Source organism: Callithrix jacchus, chromosome 5 (assembly GCF_049354715.1).
Source record: "Callithrix jacchus isolate 240 chromosome 5, calJac240_pri, whole genome shotgun sequence".
Lineage (NCBI taxonomy): Eukaryota > Metazoa > Chordata > Mammalia > Primates > Cebidae > Callithrix > Callithrix jacchus.
In genome coordinates this window covers 73,780,892-73,800,663 of record NC_133506.1, presented here as the reverse complement: position 1 = coordinate 73,800,663, position 19,772 = coordinate 73,780,892, and the positions used below count along the sequence as shown (strand labels likewise).

Below are 19,772 nucleotides of genomic sequence, written 5' to 3'. Positions count from 1 at the left end.
CAATCAGTGAGATCGGCCGCCGCCGTGACTCCGGAAGGACTCGTCGGGCCACCGGATGTGACGTAGGGTCCAGGGCGCGCCGGAGCCGCGGAAAAAGCGCAGAGAAGGCTGGTAAGGAGGGTTGGCGTCCGGGCTGGCCAGGCAGGGAGCGGCAGCACCGAGCCGGGGACCCAGCGCCGCCCGCGCGCGTGCTGGAGCGGGGGCTGCGGGCTCGGCCGGGTGGCGGGCTCCCGGGACACGTGACCGGGGCGGCGAGCGGGTTTCCGCCTGAGCCGGGCGCGGGCCCCTCTGAGCGCCCGCCTCTCCGTAGGTCTCGTCTGAGGTCTGGCAGTGAGAGACAGAGCCGGGCGTCCACGGCAGCACCATGCCTGCACTTCTGGAGCGCCCCAAGCTTTCCAACGCCATGGCCAGGGCGCTGCACCGGCACATTATGATGGAACGGGAGCGCAAGAGGCAGGGTGAGCCGGGGCCATAGCGGAGGGCATACGGCCCAGAATGGCTCCTGTACCTCAGGGCTGGCCCCAACCCACCGGCCAACCTGCGCGCCCGCTGCCGAGCGCAGAGGAGGGAACGAACAGCTCTGTTGTGGTAGGATTTAAGCGTCCTAGTCCACTCTCCAGGACCCTTGAGCTGGGAAGGACCTTGGAGAGCACCTGATAAAGTCTCTCCATTCCATTCCCTATTGCAGCGTTGGGGAGCTTGTCCCCTCGAGGCAAAGAGCCCACAGGCGTGTTGGGATGACTGGGTTTTGCTGGTCTTCAATCTGTAACGTTGGAATTTTTACTACCCTGCCTCTTCCTCATTCTGCGTGATTCTCCAGAGGAAGAAGAGGTGGACAAGATGATGGAACAGAAGATGAAGGAAGAGCAAGAAAGAAGGAAGAAAAAGGAGATGGAAGAGAGAATGTCACTAGAGGAGACCAAGGAACAAGTAAGCAGTCCCTTGATCTCTCCAAGCTCTAAATTCTTCCCTTGACTCTCCCTGCCTTCATCTTCTCTCCCCACCCCATACCAGATTCTGAAGTTGCAGGAGAAGCTTTTGGCCCTACAGGAAGAAAAGCACCAGCTTTTCCTGCAGCTCAAGAAAGTTTTACATGAGGAAGAAAAACGGAGGCGAAAGGAACAAAGGTGGGATCAGAGTGATAAAAACCGAAATGGGGGCTAAGTGGAACTGGGATCAGATAGTAAGACAACCAGTGTTTTAACGACAAAAGAGAGAGTGTCTGTCCTTGACTTTGATCTGTTTTCCTTCCGCTCCAGTGACCTGACCACCCTGACATCAGCTGCATACCAGCAGAGCCTGACTGTTCACACAGGAACTCATCTCCTCAGCATGCAAGGTGAGGATTAAAAAAACTACCTGATAGAACCAGCCTTCTTTGAGGTTGCAGCCTACCATTTCAGCATCCTGCCGCCCTTCTCCCTTTCTAGGGAGCCCTGGAGGACACAATCGCCCAGGCACGCTTATGGCAGCTGACAGAGCCAAACAAATGTTTGGACCCCAAGTGCTTACGGTAAGAATAGGATTGGATGCCTAGTCCCAAATATCCTTGCCACCAGTATTCAAGTCACAGACATATCAAGCACTTAAATTTAGGGGGAAACAAGAGCATAAAGATATACACAAGTCACTGAGTTTCAGCTTTCATGGAGCTTGTAGGTGAGTTCTCATTCTCCCTCCTTAGACTCGGCACTATGTGGGCTCAGCAGCTGCTTTTGCGGGGACACCAGAGCATGGACAATTCCAAGGCAGTCCTGGTGGTGCCTATGGGACTGCTCAGCCCCCACCTCACTATGGGCCCACACAGCCAGCTTATAGTCCTAGTCAGCAGCTCAGAGGTGAGTCGTCGGAGGGATGGGGGCTTGGCTTTCCTCAGGGTCAAAAGAGGAATGCTATTGAGTAAAGGGTTAATAGCCGTGTCTCTTTCTCAGCTCCTTCAGCGTTCCCTGCAGTGCAGTACCTATCTCAGCCACAACCACAGCCCTATGCGGTACACGGCCACTTTCAGCCCACTCAGACAGGTGATAACATCCCATGCAGGACCTCTAGCTCTCTGGGTCCTCCCCTCCCTGTCTCATTGTTTCACATGCCCCTGCTCCCCACCTAGGTTTCCTCCAGCCTGGTGGTGCCCTGTCCTTGCAAAAGCAGATGGAACATGCTAACCAGCAGACGGGCTTCTCTGACTCAGTGAGTATGGCGCTTGGGAGGTCAGGGTTAAGGATATGTTAAGAGGAGCTTCAGTATGCGTCAGGCCCTGACTCTGTTCTCTGCAGTCCTCTCTGCGCCCCATGCACCCCCAGGCTCTGCATCCAGCCCCTGGACTCCTTGCTTCCCCCCAGCTCCCTGTGCAGATCCAACCAGCAGGAAAGGTAAGAATGGTAATAACCTTACCTGTCAGAATCCCTATCCCAGAAAAGCAGAATTAGGTAGGACAGGTGGCCCACATCATCTGGTTTTACCTTCCTCTTTGGGGGTGGTTATCAGTAAGGGTATTAGTGGAAGGGAAAGTATGCCCAGTGACAAAGCCCTCTTTTCATCACCACCGCCAGTCGGGCTTTGCAGCTACCAGCCAACCTGGCCCTCGGCTCCCCTTCATCCAACACAGCCAGAACCCGCGATTCTACCACAAGTGACCATCAGATTATTATCTTCAACACCATACCCCCCATCCTACTGTGGGTGAGGGTACCCCCTGTGTGTCCCAGGCCAATAAAATCTACCTGCCACTGCCCCTGGCTGCTGCTGTTTGTGTTGCCTCCCACCCAACTGTCTGGAATAGGTCAAGGCTGCTTGAAGGGTTGGGTTAGGCTGGCAGGTCTACAGCAAGTCAAAGTGATACAGATAGTGGGTTTCAATGAACTCAGTGGCAGAGGTCAGTCTTTTTGTGGGTTCCAAATATACCCATTTAATTGAAATAAGCAGCTGAGTTGGGGGCTTCATATTAAACTTGTAGTTTTATTCAGGTTTGATTTTAACAAATGTATCGGGGAGAGAGCCCGCAGGGAAAGGTAAAGCCCATGGGGGCAGGGCCCTCCCAGATGCCTGAGGAGGGGCAAGTCCCCTCCCCCTCCTCCTCTTCCCTCCCCATCTAAAGGGGTTTGGGGAGAGAGACGCAGGCAGGGGAGGGGCTGGTCCCCATTCTGTTGGGATGGTGCTTAGGGTAAAGGGCCATGGGGAACAGGGGACCAGACCAGGGATGAGTGGGGAGGGCATAAGGACCATTTGCCAGAATCCACTGCTTTCTGATTCCAGATTGAATAAAAAAAAAAAAAAAAAAAAAAAAAAAAAAAAAAAAAATCCACAAGCAGCACCCACCCCTTCTCCCCCACCAGAGCTGTAGTGTGAGGGGAGGAGAGGAGGGCAGCTCACCAAGGCCATGGCTTCGCTTGCTCCTGGCCAAGGGAGCTAGGTGAAGGGCAGGGGCTCCCCGACAGATTGGGGGGGGGAACCAAAATAAAACGTCAAATAAATTGTGTAGGAGTCGTCCAGCCTAGGACCAGGCCAGAGCCAGGCCAGGCTGGGGGAGGGGGCCTCTGCAGGTTCAGAGGATCACTGCTGCCACCACCGCCACCCTGGGTTGGAGAAAGAAATTGGTAAGACAGGATAATACACCTTCAACAGGAAGGAGAGGGAAGACAGGGCCAAGCTAGGGGCAGAAAGGAGCAATTAAGACTAGAGCAGCTCTGCTGAGTGAGGACAACAAAATGTAAAGGCGACAGTGAAGGATTTGTGACACTCACCAGGGAGCCAGTTATTTTGCCATGGCCTTGATTGCAACAGCTGCCTCCTCTGTCATGGCAGACAGCACCGTGATCTGGAGGAGCAAGAGGGACAGCCAGATGTCTGAGCTCAGAGGAAAAAATGTACAGAGCAAAGCTGAGCACAAAAGCAGGGAGGGAGGCACCATACCAGGATCTCTTCTCCACAGTCATACTTCTGCTCAATCTCCTTGCCAAGATCTCCCTCAGGCAGACGAAGGTCCTCTCGCACCTCCCCACTGTCCTGGAGCAGTGATAGGTACCCATCCTGGATGCCAATCAGCTGGGGGCACATAGGGAAGGAAGCTGAAGGTAGTAACTAGCCCAGGTAGGCTGAGAGTAAAGGCTCTGAGACAGATTGGAATGACAGCAAACTAATACCAAATACCCTCTCCTGCCATTTCCCTCCTATCTCCCAGCACAAGCTCTTCTGGTCAGTCCCTGTCCTCCAATCCCCCTCCACCATAAACCACTAACCCATCTTCATTCAGACCATCTACATACCTGGAAATCATTCCTTTTGATGTTGGGGACATCCATATTATGAGTTGACGGGCAGATATCTTCATATTTCTTCCCAGTAAAGATGTCAATACCAACCAGGTGGACCTGTATGTATGCATCACAGAGAGAAACCCAACCAAACTCGCTTAAGATGGAGAAAGTAAAGGCTCAAATTGATCTTGCCTGATGAGGGAAGTCAGACTACACTGTTGGGGCAAAGACTGGGAGTATTGGAATTGAACCAATCAACTCAAGAAACAGTAAAGCCTCTTAAAACCAACCAACAGAGGCTAAAAGACCACCGGGATTGGGGTTGGCAGCACAAGAGAAAATGGCATGACAGGCTTAGAGAAGACAGTTAATGCTAAGAGTCTAGGGGAGGTGGGAGGAGTCTGGGTACAAGTTTGGAAGAGTTTTCTGGACACCAGGATAAGGAACTGAGAAACTGGGAAATAAGGAAGGTAGAAGGAAATGGTTAAGAAAACAAGAAGAAATGTGAAAGAGCTGAAAAGAAAAAGGGACTTGCAGGGAGATAAGAAATAACTATGCAGCTAGAAAATAAGGATGCCAGAAGAGCACAGAGAAGGATCTAGCCATTAGGGAATAACTCAAGATCAACGTCAAGTCAAAAGATGGAAAAACTGATTAAGGAAGATCACCACAAGAAATTCAACAAGAACAAACCAGGTTGAAAAAAATTCTAAAGAGGATAAGTCTGAGGTGATGAGAGAAGTGATGGCAAGAATGTTAAAACCCAAGAAAGCATGGTGGCTCAAGAAACCCAAGGAGAGTGGGATCCTGCAGCAGAGTTCCCAAGGAAAAGTTAGAACTGAGGAATCAAGCAGCAAAGTGATCTGAGAGTTCAGAATTAATGCGGGAGTCCCTCCCTCCAGGGGAAGGCCTCATTCTGTCAGAACTGGAGAAACCTTGGGCATAGTGATGGAAACAACCACCTACAACGGCTCAAGGGAAGAAAGAAACAGAAAAAGTGAAAACCAAGAATAAGAAGGGAGCAACTGAATAGCTAGAGCATAAAGGCCTGTGAATTGAAGTCCTGAGACTGGCACAAAGCTGGAGAAAAGGAGGGAATGCCAAAGAATGATGGGGGGACAGAAGGGTAACCAGAAGAGGCTGAAGACTGGGGAGCAGGTGTAGTGGTCTCAATGGATATAAGGGCTGAGTCCTAAACAAAAGGAATCAGACAGTCAAAGCAAAGTCAAAGGAAGGTCAGCACTGTTGGCAACTTGCTGCTGGGAGCGCCAAGGATACTGGAAGCATGGGGAAAGCAAGATGTGGAGGTGAAATTCTAACCTTGGCGTGGCCGTGCTTGCCAGTCTTCGAAGTAGACATCTCGACGATCTTACATGGCCGGCCTTTGAGCACCACAAAGCCATTCTTACGTAATGCTGAGCACTGCATTGGGAAGGTGGCTGAGGCCCCTGCATCTCCTGTCTCGAAGTCCAAATCATCTGCCATTTTAAGAAGCTTCGATTCCAACTAGAGCCAAGAAGAGAACTGAAGTGAATAAGCATGGAGGCTAACAGGACCTCCAATCTATCCCATTTCTCTCTAGAAACATTTTCCCAACTCTTTATTCCATTACCCACCTAAAATAAAGTCAAAGTTCCTGAACTTAAATACTGACTGGGCTCAAATATACTCAAGAACTGGTGTGTATATGGGAGGGTTGAATAGCTGGTTTCTCCCCCACAAATCAAAGCTAAAGTGGTGGCTTGGGAAAGGAAGGCTTCAGGGAGCTGGAGTGTCAAAACTCAGAGATGAGAAAAGACCTACTTCTTGGGACGGGGGAGGACTCAGGTGTTACTTGCCACTGAAACCAACCACCCCTCTCCCCCACATATAACCAGGGCTATAATTAGGTGAGCAGCTATGATCCAGCAAAAGGGCAGGGCTAATGTGAGGGGGGGAGGGTGGAGACCAGAGGACAAGGCCCCACCCATCTGTTACAACCCGCCCCCCCATCCACACACAAACCAGTCACTGCTACAGGAAACCACAAGGCCTCTTTGGGGGATTCCCGCCTCGCCAACATGCACTTGCAGATGGAGCCAAGGGGGAGAAAGCAAAGTTGTTTCCGAAATGATCCCCCTGCCAAACAGCTCGATCATGGTTCCCAAAGAGAACCCAGGAACCCAGCCTCTCCTGGAAGGTCCTCCCACTTTTCCCAGGATGCATCTGTTCTGTCGGCTTTTCAGGCCGGGCCAGTACAGTCAGTAGAAAGTGGGAGAGGTGGGGGGTGGTGAATGACAATAAAATGAAAGCAAAACGTTGGTAGTAGTGAGTAGTAGAAATCATACTAGGCTAGTAGAGTTAAGGACTTCGAAACTGAGGAACTCCCAAACCAGTTACAACGGGAAGACAGCGACAAGGTGAAGAGCGCCTATCACGGTGGGAAACTGCCTGAGACTTTAACGCGCTGTCGGCACGGGCCGACAGAAGAGTAGGGCTCCTGTCCAAACGCCCTCAGTTTCCCCATTTCTCCAGCCTCCCTGCTCGGAGGAGTGCCACTTACACCTGGCTGGCCGCCTCACTTTCCAGGAAGGTTTTGGAGGAAAGCTCCAGGGGCCCATGAGGTTGGGAAGCGCTAACATATGCCTGCGGCGGGCCCTCCGGGGTAATCAGGACCCGGGCCTCAGGCTTCTCCCACTCCTCAAAATCCCAGGCACCCTAGGACCCCCCGCAAGGACTAGCTCTCCCCGCGGCAGGAGCTGCCGGCTCCTGCCGACCATGTGGCCGTCAGGGGCTTCCGGTGGACGGGACAGAGGGGGAGGGGTCCCCGCGCTGCCATGCGGCCCCGGTCCATGCTCCGCCATGCGGCCTGAGACCCCGAGGGCAGCCTCCCGTGGGGGGCACTTCCGGTGCCGCGGCCGCCCCCTCCTCAGAGGCTACGCCAGGCCAGAGCCACACCGCCTCCCCTCCCCCCGACCGTCTGCCAACCCCCCCCAACATACCCTCTCACCGAATAGCCCCCTCCCCCACCTCACGTGGCCGCGCGGCGCCCGGTCCTCAACGGCGAGGTACCCTTGCCCCTGTGGGCCGATCTGGCACCTGGCCCTCGCCCCAGCGTGGCCGCCTGGCGGCCTCTCCCGCGTGGCGGCCGCGCGGCTCACCGTCCCCCTCCCTGCGTCGCTCCAACGTCACCGGGCCGGCCCCAACCGTCACCCTGCGCGCCAACCAGGGCGCGCACCCGCGCCTCTCCGCACCTCGCTCCCCTCTCAGACCAAGCCCGTGCCGCGGCGGCCGCCGCTCCCCTCTGCCCCCTCCCCGACCCCCGCGCAGTTCCATCTCTCCTCCCAGGCCCAAGTCAAGGTACCGCGCACGCGCGCCCTGCCCGCTCTCACCTCGCGCGAACGCACTGACTCGACCCCGTCCGCCCGTCGCGAGCCCAACCGCTGCCTCCGAGCCCGCTGCCGCCGCCGCCTCTACCGCCGCCGCCGCTGCTGCACACGGGTCTTAGTACGCAGGCGCCGACTCCCCACTGACCAACCAAGCAGCCCTATGACAGCCGCGCAAGCGTGCTATCTATCTCCTCCGCCCTCCACCCCCGCACTGCGCAAGCGCACACACCCATCCCATCTCCACCCTCCCTCCCACCTACCCGTCCAATGACGCGCATACGTGACTCCGCCTCTCACAAACCCTGAGCGCTTCTAACTAATCGGCAACGCGCAGGCGCACCCGGTTTTAATCTCTTCAACCTCCTCTTCCCTCCCCTTGATAGACCGCTCGTCCTACCGGACAGTCCTTGCGCCTGCGCAATAAGGAGCCCTGCACTCCACACCCTCCGAAGGAAACGCCTCGGTCTCAGAACGCATGCGTATTTGGAATCTTAAACGCCCCTTCCACCTCAGACGTCGTCTGCACGCCGGGCGTTGAAAAGACCACGCCACTATATCGCTTGTCTCGCCTAGAACGCATGCGTCGCAGGATACGCCCCACCTCGGCTTTAACTGGACTTAAACGACTCACACGTTTCAGAAAACTTGCTCTGTGGGGTGGGCCCCTTGTCTTGCAATCCGTCCCCTCAATTCCACACATGCGCGGGAGATGTCTTTCCGTACCACTCTTCCTAGCGCGCTAGTGTGGTCAGGTTGCCACCCATCTCGGCTTCACTTCTCTAAATCGAATGCCCATGCTGTGCCATAGAGTTCATCCGGGAAGATAGAGCGGTCCTGCGGCGACACCATCTTGTTTAAGCCCTCAGTCGGTATTGGTCCCTGTGGCATTCATAGAGGCCATTCCACTGTTAGGTCCTCAGTAAAGAGGCTTAGGTAGTATTCCTGTCTTTTCCCCAGCTATGCTCTGCGGCTACCAAAAGAATTGTCTACGAGGTCCTTTAGAAAAAACTGTCTATAAAAAGAGTGGTGGGCCGGGAGTGGTGGCTGACACCTGTAATCCCAGCACTTTGGGAGGCCGGGGCAATCGGATCACGAGGTCAGGAATTCAAGACCAGCCTGGCCAACATAGTGAAACCCCGTTTCTAGTGAAAAAAAAAAAAAAAATGTACAGGGCGTGGTGGCAGGCGCCCGTAATCCCAACTAGTGGGGAGGCTGAGGCAGGAGAATTGCTTGAACCCAGAAGGCGGAGGTTGCTCTGAGCCGAGATTGCACCACTGCACTCCAGCCTGGGCGACACAGCAAGACTTTGTCTCAAAAAAAAAAAAAAAAAAAAGTGGTATATTAGATTACATTGACATTGTCTTAATCATAGGAGACCTGAAGCTGGAGACAATCTATCTAACCACCTTTGTTTTCTTTGCCCTCCTCCTACCCCCATCTTAGGGAAGAACTCTGCTGCTTTTCCTGAAACGTCATAGTCTTCCAATTCCTGGCTTTCTAGTACTACCTTCATGGCTGCCTTGTTGGGTAACAAGACTTGAAACGAGCGGCTGGGCACGGTAGCTCAAGCCTGTAATCCTAGCACTTTGGGAGGCTGAGGCGGGCGGATCACTTGAGGTCAGGAGTTCCAGACCAGCCTGGCCAACATGGTGAAACCCGGTCCCCATTAAAAATATAAAATTAGCCGGGTGTGGTGGCATGTGCCTGTAATCCCAGCTACTCGGGAGGCTGAGGCAGGAGACTGACTTGAACGCGGGGGGCGGAGGTTGCAGTACGCCGAGATCAGCCACTGCACTCCAGCCTGGGCGACAGAGCAAGACTCTTGTCAAAAAAAAAAAAAGACTGAAATCGACCAAAGATCAGGTCTTCAGATCTCGTCCTCCTTTTGTGTCTTTAAGGAATTACTTCACATAGCTCTGCCTTGATTTTCTTCCCATAAAATGAGAAGAATAATGATGCCTGAACTCAATTTTTCAGGACGTTGTAAAAATTCTGCAACATGGGCTGGCCATAGTGGCTCACGCCTGTAGTCTTAGCTTTTTTGGGAGGCTGAAGTGGAAGGATCCTGTGAGGCTAGCAGTTATGGACAAGACTGGGCAACATAACAAGATCCTGTCTCTACAAATAAAGAATTAAACAAAAACAAAAGAAGCCCAGCTCAGTGACTGGTACCTGTAGACCTAGCTACTCTTCTTTCTTGGGAGGCCAAGGTGGAAGGATAGCTGGAGTCTAGGAGTTCATGGCTTCAGTGAGCTATTGTCCCCACCACTGCTCTTGATCCTGGGCAATAGAGACTCCATCCCTTAAAAAAACAAGTCTTGTGACACGATACATGTGAACTGCAAACACTAGATTGAATTACTACATTTGTGTAGCATATAATACTAACCCCCAGTACTTCCCTTCCATTTTCTGAAATTCATGCCCTTTCCTTTGCTAAAACAAAACAAAACAAAACAACAACAAAAAACTTTGTGAGTACGTTGTTCAAAAGTCCAACACTGACCGGCATGAAGGCTCATGGCTGTAATCCTAGCACTTTGGGAGGCTGAGGCCGGCAGATCACCTGAGGTCAGGAGCTCAAGAGCAACCTGGCCAACATGGTGAAACCCTGTCTCTACCAAAAATACAAAAATTAGCTGGGTGTGGTGGTGGGCACCTGTAATCCCAGCTACTCAGAAGGCTGAGGCATGAGAATCATTTGAACCCAGGAGGTGGAGGTTGCTGAGCCAAGAATCGCACAATGCACTCCAGCCTGGGAGACAAGAGCAAAACCGTCTCAAAAAAAAAAAAAAAGTCTAACACCTGCTTTTTTCAAAGCAAAGTATTTATTGTTTATATGACCCAGCAATTCCACTCCAACATATATATACTACCAAAGATTTAAAAACAGGTACTCAGGCAAATCCAGGCATGTGAGTATTCATAGCAGCACTTATTCACAGTAGCAAAAAGGTAGAAAAAAACCCTAATGTCTGTCAATAGATGAATGGATTTTAAAAATGTGGAATATTATTTAGCCATGAAAAGAGATTAAGTACATGATATAACTGAATGAATCTTGGAAAACACTATGCTAAGTGAAAAAAAGCTCAGACGCAAAAGGTCACATATTCTATGATTCCACTCTTAGAAAGTATCTAGAATAGATAAATCCACAGAAACAGAAAGATTTGTGGTTGCTAAGTGCTAGGGGAAGAGGGGAATTGGGAGTCACTGATTAATGGTATGAAGCTTTCAGTGATGAAAATAGAACTAGACAGAGGTGATGGAACTAGACAGAGGTGATGTTTGTATACCACTGTGAATGCACTAAATACCACTGGATTGTTCATTTTAAAATGGTTAATTTTTGGCTGGGTGTGGTAGGTGGCTCATGCCTGTAATCCTAGTACCTCGGGAGGCTGAAGTGGGTCAATCATGAGGTCAGGAGTTTGAGACCAGCCTGGCCAACATGGTGAAAACCCGTCTCCAGGCCAGGCGCGGTGGCTCACACCTATAATCCCAGCTCTTTGGGAGGCCAAGGCAGGTGGATCACGAGGTCAAGACATCGAGACCATCCTGGTCAACAAGGTAAACCCTGTCTCTACTAAAAATACAAAAATTAGCTGGGCATGGTGGCACGCACCTATAGTCCCAGCTACTCGGGAGGCTGAGGCAGGAGAATTGCTTGAACCCAGGAGGCGGAGGTTGCGGTGAGCCGAGATCATGCCATTGCACTCCAGCCTGGGTAACAAGAGTGAAACTCCATCTCAAAAAAAAAAGAAAGAAAACCCGTCTCTACTAAAAATGCAAAAATTAGTTGGGCATGGTTGCAGAGGAGAGTTGCTTGAACTTGGGAGGCTGTAGTGGGCCAAGATCGTGCCACTGCACTCCAGCCTGGGCAACAGAGCAAGACTCTGTCTCAAAAAAAAAAAGGTTAATTTTAGGCTGGGTGTGGTGGTTCACACCTGCAATCCCAGCACTTTGGGAGGCTGAGGTGGGAGGATCACTTGAAGTCAGGAGTTCCAGACCAGCCTAGCCCACATGGCAAAACTCCGTCTCTATTAAAATTACAAAAGTTAGGCATGGTGGCATGCATCTGTAATCCCAGCTACTCAGGAAGCTGAAAATCACTTTAACCCAGAAGGTGGAGGTTGCAGTAGGCCAAGACTCTGCCACTGCACTTCAGCCTGGGCAACAGAGCAAGATTCTGTTTCAAACAAAAAACAAAAACAATCAAACAAAAAGACCGGGCGCGGTGGCTCATGCCTATAATCTCAGCACTTTGGGAGGCTGAGGTGGTCAGATCACGAGGTCAGGAGATCAACACCAGCCTGGCCAACACGGTGAAACCTTGTGTCTACTAAGAATACAAAAACTAGCTGGGCATGGCAGGGCATGCCTGTTGTCCCAGCTACTTGGGAGGCTGAGGCAGGAGAATTGCTTGAACCCAGGAGGCGGAGGTTGCAGTGAGCCACGATTGTGCCACTGCACTCCAGCCTGGGCGACAGAGTGAGACTCTGTCTAAAAAAAAAAGATAGTGTCACATGACACTGGTTAGAATATAATAAAAAATAAATAAAAATTTAAAAAGTCTTGGGCCAGGTATGATGGTGGCTGACACCTGTAATCCCAGCACTTTGGAAGGCCAAGGAGAAAGGATTGCTTGAGTCCAGGAGTTTGAGACTAGCCTGGGCAACATGGCGAGACCCTGTCTCTACAAATGAAAAATAAAAAATTAGACAGGTGTGGTCATGTGTGCATGTAGTCCCAGCTATTGGGGAGGCTGAAGCAGGAGGACTATATGAGCTTAGGAGTTCAAGGCTACAGTGAGCTGTGATCATACCACTGTACTCCCGCCTGGAGAACAGAGTAAGACCCTGTTCCAAAAAAAAAAAAAGAGAGAGAGAGAGAAGTGTTGTACATAAATGTTCAAAGCAGCATTATTACTTTTTGGGGGGACGGAGTCTCAAACTGTTTGTCACCCAAGCTAGAGTGCAGCGGTACAATCTTGGCTCACTGCTAACTCCACCTCCTGTGTTCAAGCGATTCTCCTGCCTCAGCCTTCCAAGCAGCTGGGATTACAGGCGCATGCCAGCACACCCGGCTAATTTTTTGTATTTTTAGTAGAGACGAGGTTTCAGCTTAAGATCAGGCTGGTCTCGAACTCCTGACCTCAAGTGATCTGCCCACCTTGGCCTCCTAAAGTGCTGGGGTTACCAGCATCATTTTTTTTTTTTTTTGAAATAGGGTCTTGCTCTGTCACCCACACTAGAGTGCAATGTCACCATTATGACTCGCTGCAGCCTCTGCCTCCCGGAGTCAGGTGATCCTCCCACCTCAGCCTCCTGAGTAGCTGGGACTACAGGTGTACACCACCATCTCCAGCTGTTTTTTGTATTTTTTGAGGAGATGGGCTTTGCCATGTTGCTCAGGCTGGTCTTGAACTCCTGGGCTCTACTGATTTGCCCAATTTGTCCTCCCAAAGTGCTGGGATTATAGGCGGGAGCCACCTTGCCTGGCCAACAGTTTTTTTGTTTGCTTTTTGGTTTTTGTGACAGAGTGTCACTCTGCTGCTGACACTGGAGCACAGTGGCAAGATCTCTGCTCACTGCAACCTCCACCTCCCGGGTTCAAGCGATTCTCCTGCCTCAGCCTCCCAAGTGTCTGGGACTACAGGTGTGTGCCACCACATCCAGCTAATTTTTTTTCTTTTTCTTTTTTTTGGTATTTTTAGTAGAGATGGGGTTTCACCATGTTAGCCAGGCTGGTCTCGAAATCCTGACCGCAGGTGAACTGCCTGCCTTGGCCTCCCAAAATGCTGGGATTACAGGCATGAGCCACCGCACCCAGCTTGACAGTCTCATTTGGTACATTGCTCTGAGACATTGACTAAGTGTCTCGACTGAGCTAAGACTAAGCCACAAACTCGATGATATCAAACGGGACTTGGGTAGTCACAGCCCCCAAGAGCTTCCATTCAATCTAGAAGAAGCATAATGTGGACAGAAAACTAATGCATACACCAAGAAAGACAAGGGCAAAATATCATGTAGTATCGTGGTATGACGAGATAGCACCTGGGAAGACCAGCAGTGGTGTTGTGTCTGTGGGATCGCCACAGTCCAGGACAGAGTCTTCAGCTTTGGAAGGTCCATCATTTTCTTTTGCCAACTCAAGTGACTTCTTCAGGAAAGCCTTTCTTGACCTCTCAGGCTAAGTAGGCTTCTTGAGTTATATGCTCTCAGAGCAAAAAAAGCATTTGTCATAGACTGTCATATTAATCTATTTGTATAATTGTTTTATTAAAGTCTGGTTTTCCTCATTAGAATAAATCTGTATAAGGGATAGGAACCTGTTTGTTTTGTTCACCAGCATGTACTCAGCTCCTAGAATTGTTCCTGAGAAATACTTGGTACGTTATAAATATCAATTTAATGTTGAATAAGGGTACACCTGACTTAAGTTAGCCAGATTCACAATAGACCGACAAAGATATGGCAGTGTCAGATTATTTATAAATGAATTGAAATGACTTAAGGCACAGGGCTCCGTGGCTCACGCCTGGAATCCCAGCACTTTGATGGGCCATGCGGATCATGAGGTCAAGAGATAGAAATTCTGGCCAACCTGGTAAAACCCATCTCTACTAAAAATACGAAAATTAGCTCAGTGTGGTGCCATGCACCTGTAGTCCCAGCTACTTGGGAGGCTGAGGCAGGAGAATTGCTTGAACCTGGGAGGTGAAGGTTGCAGTGAGCCAACATCACACCACTGCATTCCAGCCTGGTGACAGAGTGAGACTTAGTCTCAAAAAAAAAATGGCCAGGCATGGTGGCTTATGCCTGTAATCACTTGGGAGGCCGAGGCAGGTGGATCACAAGGTCAAGAGATCGAGACCATCCTGGCCAACATGGTAAAACTCCGTCTTTACTAAAAATACAAAAATTAGCTGGTCGTGGTGGCGGGCACCTGTAGGCTGAAGCAGGAGAATTGCTTGAACCCGGGAGGTGGAGGTTGCAGTGAGCTGAGATTGCGCCATTGCACTCCAACCTGGTGACAGAGCAAGACTGTCTCAAAAAAAGAAAAGAACAGAAAAGAAAATGACCTAAAATGACTCATCAAGTTCCAGAAGTCTGAGGAGCAGCTGACTTGAGAGAACCTGACTTGAGGGTCTGGCAGAAGGTGGGAAGAACTCAGGGGGAGACACAAGTTTGAGAGCCATCAGAAAGTGGTCACCGGAGCCAGGGAAATGGGTAGAACAACCTAAAGAAGGGTTGGCTGGGCACGGTGGCTCACATCTGTAATCCCAGCACTTTGGGGGGCTGAGGCAGGTGGATCACTTGAGGTCAGGAGTTCAAGACCAACCTAGCCATAATGGTGAAACTCCATCTCTACTACCAAAAAAAAAAAAAAAAAAAAAAATTAGCCAGGCATGCCTGAAATCCCAGCTACTCTACTAGGGAGGCTGAGGTAGAATATTCACTTAAACCTGGGAGGCAGAGGTTGCAGTGAGCTGAGATCACGCCACTGCACTCTAGCCTGGGTTATAGAGTGAGACTCCATCTCAAAAAAAAAAAAGGAGATGGCAGGAAAACATGGCCTAGGAAACACTGGGGTTGATGAAGTAGAACAAGCATAACAAAGCATAACAGGAGAGGTTGAGGTCACAGGGAACGTTAGGTTGTGGAAGCTGTGGCAGGAACACTTCCCTTGATGGAGGCCAAAGGGAACCAGAAGCCATCCACTGCAAGTCTCAACTGAGAAGGGACAGTGGGCCCTCACTGAAGAAGCTGTCACGGTGGTGTGATGGGCAGAAACCAGATTTGGGTTGGTGGGGTATGAAAGAAAGTTGAAGAAGTAAGCACAGCAAAGACTGGTTTCAGGAAATTTGGTGTTCAAATAATGAAGATTGGGTTGGGTGCAGGAATCCCAGCACTTTGGGAGGCTGAGGCCGGTGGATCACGAGGTCAGGAGATTGAGACCATCCTGGCCAAAATGGTGAAACCTCCTCTCTACTAAAAATAAAAAATGTTAGCTGGGTGTGGTGGCATGTGCCTGTAATCCCAGCTACTTGGGAGGCTGAGGCAGGAGAATTGCCTGAACCTAGGAGGCAGAGGTTACAGTGAGCCTAGATTGCACCATTACACTCCAGCCTGGGTAACAAGAGCGAAACTCCGTCTCAAAAATAAATAAATAAAAAGAAAAAAGAAAAAAAGTTAGCTGGGTGTGGTGGCATGTGCCTGTAATCCCAGCTACTTGGGAGACTGAGGCATGAGACTCACTTGAACCCAGGAGGTGGAGGTTGCAGTGAGCTGAGATTGGGCCACTGTACTCCAGCCTGACAACAGAGAGAGATTCGTCTCAAATAATAATAATAATAATAATAATAATGGAGATATACAGGTTAATAGTTGAGAAAGCAGGATTCTTTTTAATTTTACTTTACTTTTATTTTTTTGAGACAGGGTCTCACTCTGTCACCCAGGCTAAAGTGCAGGGGCACAATCACTCACTGCAGCCTTGACCTCCTAGGCTCAAGCAATCCTCCCACCTCAGCCTCCCAGGTAGCTGGGACTACAGGTGCATGTCACCACCTTCAGTTAATTTTTGTATTTTTTGTAGAGACAGGGTCTCATGATGTTGCCCAGGCTGGTCTTGAACTCCTGAGCTCAAGCAGTTCTCCTGTTTTGGCCTCCCAAAATGCTGTGATTACAAACATGTGCCACCGCGTCTAGCCTGTTTTGTTTTTAAGTAATGAACAAAACAGATAGGTAGAGAACACTTCAGGTGAGCAGGAACAAATGGAAAGAAGTGACAGAAAAAGAAGGAAGCCTTTTCACTAGAGTGTCTAGAGCTGTTGTTATCTGTAGTACTTAAGAATATTTAAATAACTAGAAAATTATGGCCAGGCTTGGTGGCTCACACCTGTAATCCCAGCACTTTGGAAGGCCAAGGTGAGTGATAGAGCCCAGGAGTTCACCCAGGGTGAAACCCCCTCTCCACAAAAAGTACAAACAATTAGCCGGGCCCGGTGGCATGTGCCTGTGGTCCCAGCTCAGGATTGGGTCAGTTAACTATACAGGTGGGAGGTTGAGATGGGAGGATCACTTGAGCCCTCAAGGTGGAGGCTGCAATGAGCTGAGATGCTGCCATTGCACTCCAGCCAGGATGACAGAGTGGGACCCTGTCTCAAAAACAAAAAAGAAAATTATATGCACAAATCCTTCATCTGAACAGGACAATTAAATGCATCTCTATGACGTCTGCGAATTCTTCTCCATGGGCATAGAGAGCAAAGAGCTGTTGCTTGTGTAGCTGTTGTTTCAACAGCCAGGAGTAAGCTTCCCTGCAATGCTCCCACCTCTGATCTCCTGATATTTTCTTTTCTTTCATTCTTTTTTTTTCTTTTTTTCTTTCTTTTTTTTTTTTTTTTGACAGAGTCTCTCAGTCTGTTGCCCAGACTGGAGTGCGGTGGCACAATCTCAGGTCACTGCAATCACTGCAACCTTCATCTCCCTGGTTCAAGTGATTCTCCTACTTCAGCCCCCTCGAATAGCTGGGATTACAAGCGTGCACCACCATGCCTGGCTAATTTATGTATTTTTAGTAGTAATGGAATTTCACCATGTTGTCCAGGCTGGTCTCGAAGTCCTGACCTCAGCATCCCAAAGTGCTGGGATTACAGGTGTGAGCCACCGTCCCCGACCAATTTGCTTTTTCTTTCTTTTCCTTTTTTTTTTTTTTTTTTTTTTTTTTTTTTTTGTTGTTGTTGAGACAGAGTCTCCCTCTGTCGCCCAGGCTGGAGTGCAGTGGCACAATCTTGGCTCACTGCAACCTCCACCTCCAGGGTTCAAGCGATTCTCCTGCCTTAGCCTCCTGAGTAGCTGGGATTACAGACGTGCCCACGCCCAGCTAATTTTTGTATTTTTATTTTATTATATTATTATTATTATTTGAGACGGAGTTTTGCTCTTATCGCTCAGGCTGGAGTGCAATGGCGTGATCTCGGCTCACTGCAACCTCCACCTGCCAGGTTCAAGCGATTCTCCTGCCTCAGCCTCCCAGAGGGCTGCGATTATAGACGTGAGCCACCGCGCTCGGCCCATTTTCTTAATCTTACTACAAAAAGGGCTCAGCTTCCCTTCTTATGTTCCTCTCATCTCACCCTCTAGCCTGTAGCTAACTGGCCCACTCCTGAGCTCCCTCTGTACCTTCCATGTGATTCTTTTGCTGCAGCGGTCACCCTGTGAGGTTTCTTGACTGCCTTCCCCAGCCTTGGTCTCAGGCTTCTCCAATTCCTTGAGCTCAGGGCTAGGCACGGGTAAGTCGGTCCTTAACAGTCCAAGGCCAGTGGTCATTCTTGTATGCTTCACTGCCTCGTCTTGCGACTTTGTTGTTTTCTTGTCTCTTCTCTTTTTCTGTCCACTGTACCCGATGCCCTGGAAATCAGAATCTTAACTCTGAAAGGGCCGGAGGAGTGGGGCGGGCGGGATAGCAAGTGGAGGGACCAAGAGGAAGCGGGAGCCGGCGGCTTCCGGGAATGGCCGGCAGAGGGCGACCCGGGACCGGGAGAGGCGACTCTGCGGCTGCTGCCGGCCGCGGGCTGGGAAGGAGATGCGGAGGACGCAAAGCTGGGGAAGTGCACGTGGGGCGGGCCGAGCAGCGCCTGGGGGCACGTGTGCTGTCCCGGGGCGCGCTGTCCTGGCTAAAAATACGCGCACCCACGTCCTCCCTGGTGGTGGAGGTGGCCCTAGGGAGGAGATACTGCTGGAGCCTCGTTTTTCTGGGAGGAACATTTCAGCTTCCAGGTAGGACTTCCCAGGCTCCTGAGAAACCTGATGCAAGCTTCGCACCGCGCCTCAGCCCTCTTATCTGTGTAATGGGGGCTTTTAATGTATTCGATAAATATTGAGCGTGTACGTCGTACCAGGCACTGCTGCAGGGGTCTGGTGTAATTACAAGGCTCTTACTGCTGTGGAGTTTACAGCCTACTGTGCGTGGGGAAGTAAAATAACAAATGGTCAGGATCATGTCATATTTTCAAAAATGCCATTAGAAAAATAAGGAATGGTGTGATCGGGAAGAGTGGTATGTAAGCTGCTACTTGAAAAGGGCCACCCTGAGACACGAAGGCGGAAGAAACTGCATGTGCAAAAGGCCTCGAGTCCACCGAAGCCTGACTACTGGCTGGAGACCACAGTCCCCAGCAGGTAGACATCAGAGGTGCAGCGGTCAGCATGGGCCACATGAGTAGACACATTGATCAAAACAAAGCCGGAGGCAGTGGCTCACGCCTATCATCCCAGAACTTTGGGAGGCCGAGGTGGACGGATTACCAGAGGTCAGGAGCTCGAGACCAGCCTGGCCAATATGGTGAAACCCTGTCTTTACTAAAAATACAAAAATTAGCTGGGCTGTGGTGGTGCACGCTTGTAATCCCAGCTCCTCAGGAGGCTGAGGAGGGAGAATCGCTTGAACCCGGGAGGAGGAGGCTGCAGTGAGCCACGATCGCACCACTGCACTCCAGCCTGGGCAACAGAGGGAGACCCTGTGTCAAAACACAAACACACAAACCGACAAACATAAAACCAACTCAGCGAAGAGCTGCACATTGTATTACTTGTAAACTTTGATTCCAATACAAGCATATGTAGGGGCAGGCCGGGGGCAGTGGCTCAAGGCAGGAGAATCGCTTGAACCTGGGAGGCAGAGGTTTCAGTGAGCCGAGATCGCGCCACTGCACTGCACCCTGGGCGACAGAGCGATACCCTGTCTCAAAAAAATAGAAAAGTAAGGGTTCCCCGTTTGTGGGAGCAAGTGTGAGCCGGGAAAGCGGTTCTGCGGCGCTTTCCAGCCTATCCCGCGGGCGGATACCGCAGCCCCAGGTGTGCTGCGCCGCCCTGTGGGGAGACGGTGGCAAGGGCGGTGGTGGCCGGAAGGCGTCTGCACCTGGCAGCCTACGGGCAAGGTCGGTCTCGAGGGTGCAAGCGAGCGGTGCTGCTCTCTACAGAACCGAGGCTGGAGACTCCTGCCCTTCGCTCGAGTCGTTAGGGGTAACCTCAGTGCTGCGGCCCCAGCCCCGCCCGTCGCGCTAAGGCCAGGTGGCGGTTGGGGCGCCACCGGCCCGTTTGATTTCCCGCGGCCGGTGGAAAGGGGCGGAGGGGGG

General features: G+C 51.0%; 2 protein-coding genes across 9 annotated transcripts; one reads left to right on the top strand and one right to left on the bottom strand.

Moving 5' to 3' along the window:
• The first annotated feature begins 53 nt into the window (after positions 1 to 53).
• Positions 54 to 2,729, top strand: GPS2 (G protein pathway suppressor 2). Of its 4 annotated transcripts, none has more exons than XM_002747973.6 (11): positions 54 to 111; positions 311 to 458; positions 821 to 930; positions 1,015 to 1,127; positions 1,260 to 1,339; positions 1,431 to 1,513; positions 1,685 to 1,838; positions 1,932 to 2,021; positions 2,108 to 2,187; positions 2,274 to 2,369; positions 2,550 to 2,729. In XM_002747973.6, the coding sequence occupies exons 2-11, from the start codon at positions 365 to 367 to the stop codon at positions 2,631 to 2,633; spliced, it is 984 nt and encodes a 327-aa protein (XP_002748019.1). In that variant the 5' UTR covers positions 54 to 111; positions 311 to 364; the 3' UTR covers positions 2,634 to 2,729. The 4 variants fall into 4 exon arrangements, with proteins under 4 accessions (XP_002748019.1, XP_008994860.1, XP_078229039.1 ...); XM_008996612.5 differs by having other exon boundaries at positions 2,252 to 2,369; XM_078372913.1 differs by having other exon boundaries at positions 311 to 588; positions 2,252 to 2,369.
• A 206-nt stretch (positions 2,730 to 2,935) lies between these two features.
• EIF5A (eukaryotic translation initiation factor 5A) lies at positions 2,936 to 19,753 on the bottom strand. 5 transcript variants are annotated; one of them, XM_035299830.3, is made up of 7 exons: positions 19,556 to 19,753; positions 17,818 to 18,045; positions 5,574 to 5,759; positions 4,263 to 4,367; positions 3,910 to 4,041; positions 3,741 to 3,814; positions 2,936 to 3,572 (listed from the first exon to the last, which is right to left on the bottom strand). In XM_035299830.3, exons 2-6 carry the CDS (start codon positions 17,962 to 17,964, stop codon positions 3,752 to 3,754), a joined length of 633 nt encoding a protein of 210 aa, XP_035155721.1. In that variant the 5' UTR covers positions 17,965 to 18,045; positions 19,556 to 19,753; the 3' UTR covers positions 2,936 to 3,572; positions 3,741 to 3,751. The 5 variants fall into 5 exon arrangements, with proteins under 5 accessions (XP_035155721.1, XP_035155722.1, XP_054111767.1 ...); XM_035299831.3 differs by lacking the exons at positions 17,818 to 18,045; positions 19,556 to 19,753 and adding an exon at positions 8,253 to 8,325; XM_054255792.2 differs by lacking the exons at positions 17,818 to 18,045; positions 19,556 to 19,753 and adding an exon at positions 7,625 to 7,743.
• Between the last annotated feature and the right edge of the window lie 19 nt (positions 19,754 to 19,772).

Coding starts and splice junctions, on each gene's coding strand:
- EIF5A (XM_035299830.3), bottom strand. CDS start 17,964: ATGACCACTGGCCTTGGACTGTTAAGGACCGACTTACCCGTGCCTAGC. Junction 5,760..17,817: donor GCAAAAGAATCACATGGAAG/GTACAGAGGGAG, acceptor TCTTGGCTCTAG/TTGGAATCGAAGCTTCTTAA. Junction 4,042..4,262: donor TCAAAAGGAATGATTTCCAG/GTATGTAGATGG, acceptor ATGTGCCCCCAG/CTGATTGGCATCCAGGATGG.
- GPS2 (XM_008996612.5), top strand. CDS start 365: ATGCCTGCACTTCTGGAGCGCCCCAAGCTTTCCAACGCCATGGCCAGG. Junction 459..820: donor ACGGGAGCGCAAGAGGCAGG/GTGAGCCGGGGC, acceptor GTGATTCTCCAG/AGGAAGAAGAGGTGGACAAG. Junction 1,839..1,931: donor TCCTAGTCAGCAGCTCAGAG/GTGAGTCGTCGG, acceptor TCTCTTTCTCAG/CTCCTTCAGCGTTCCCTGCA.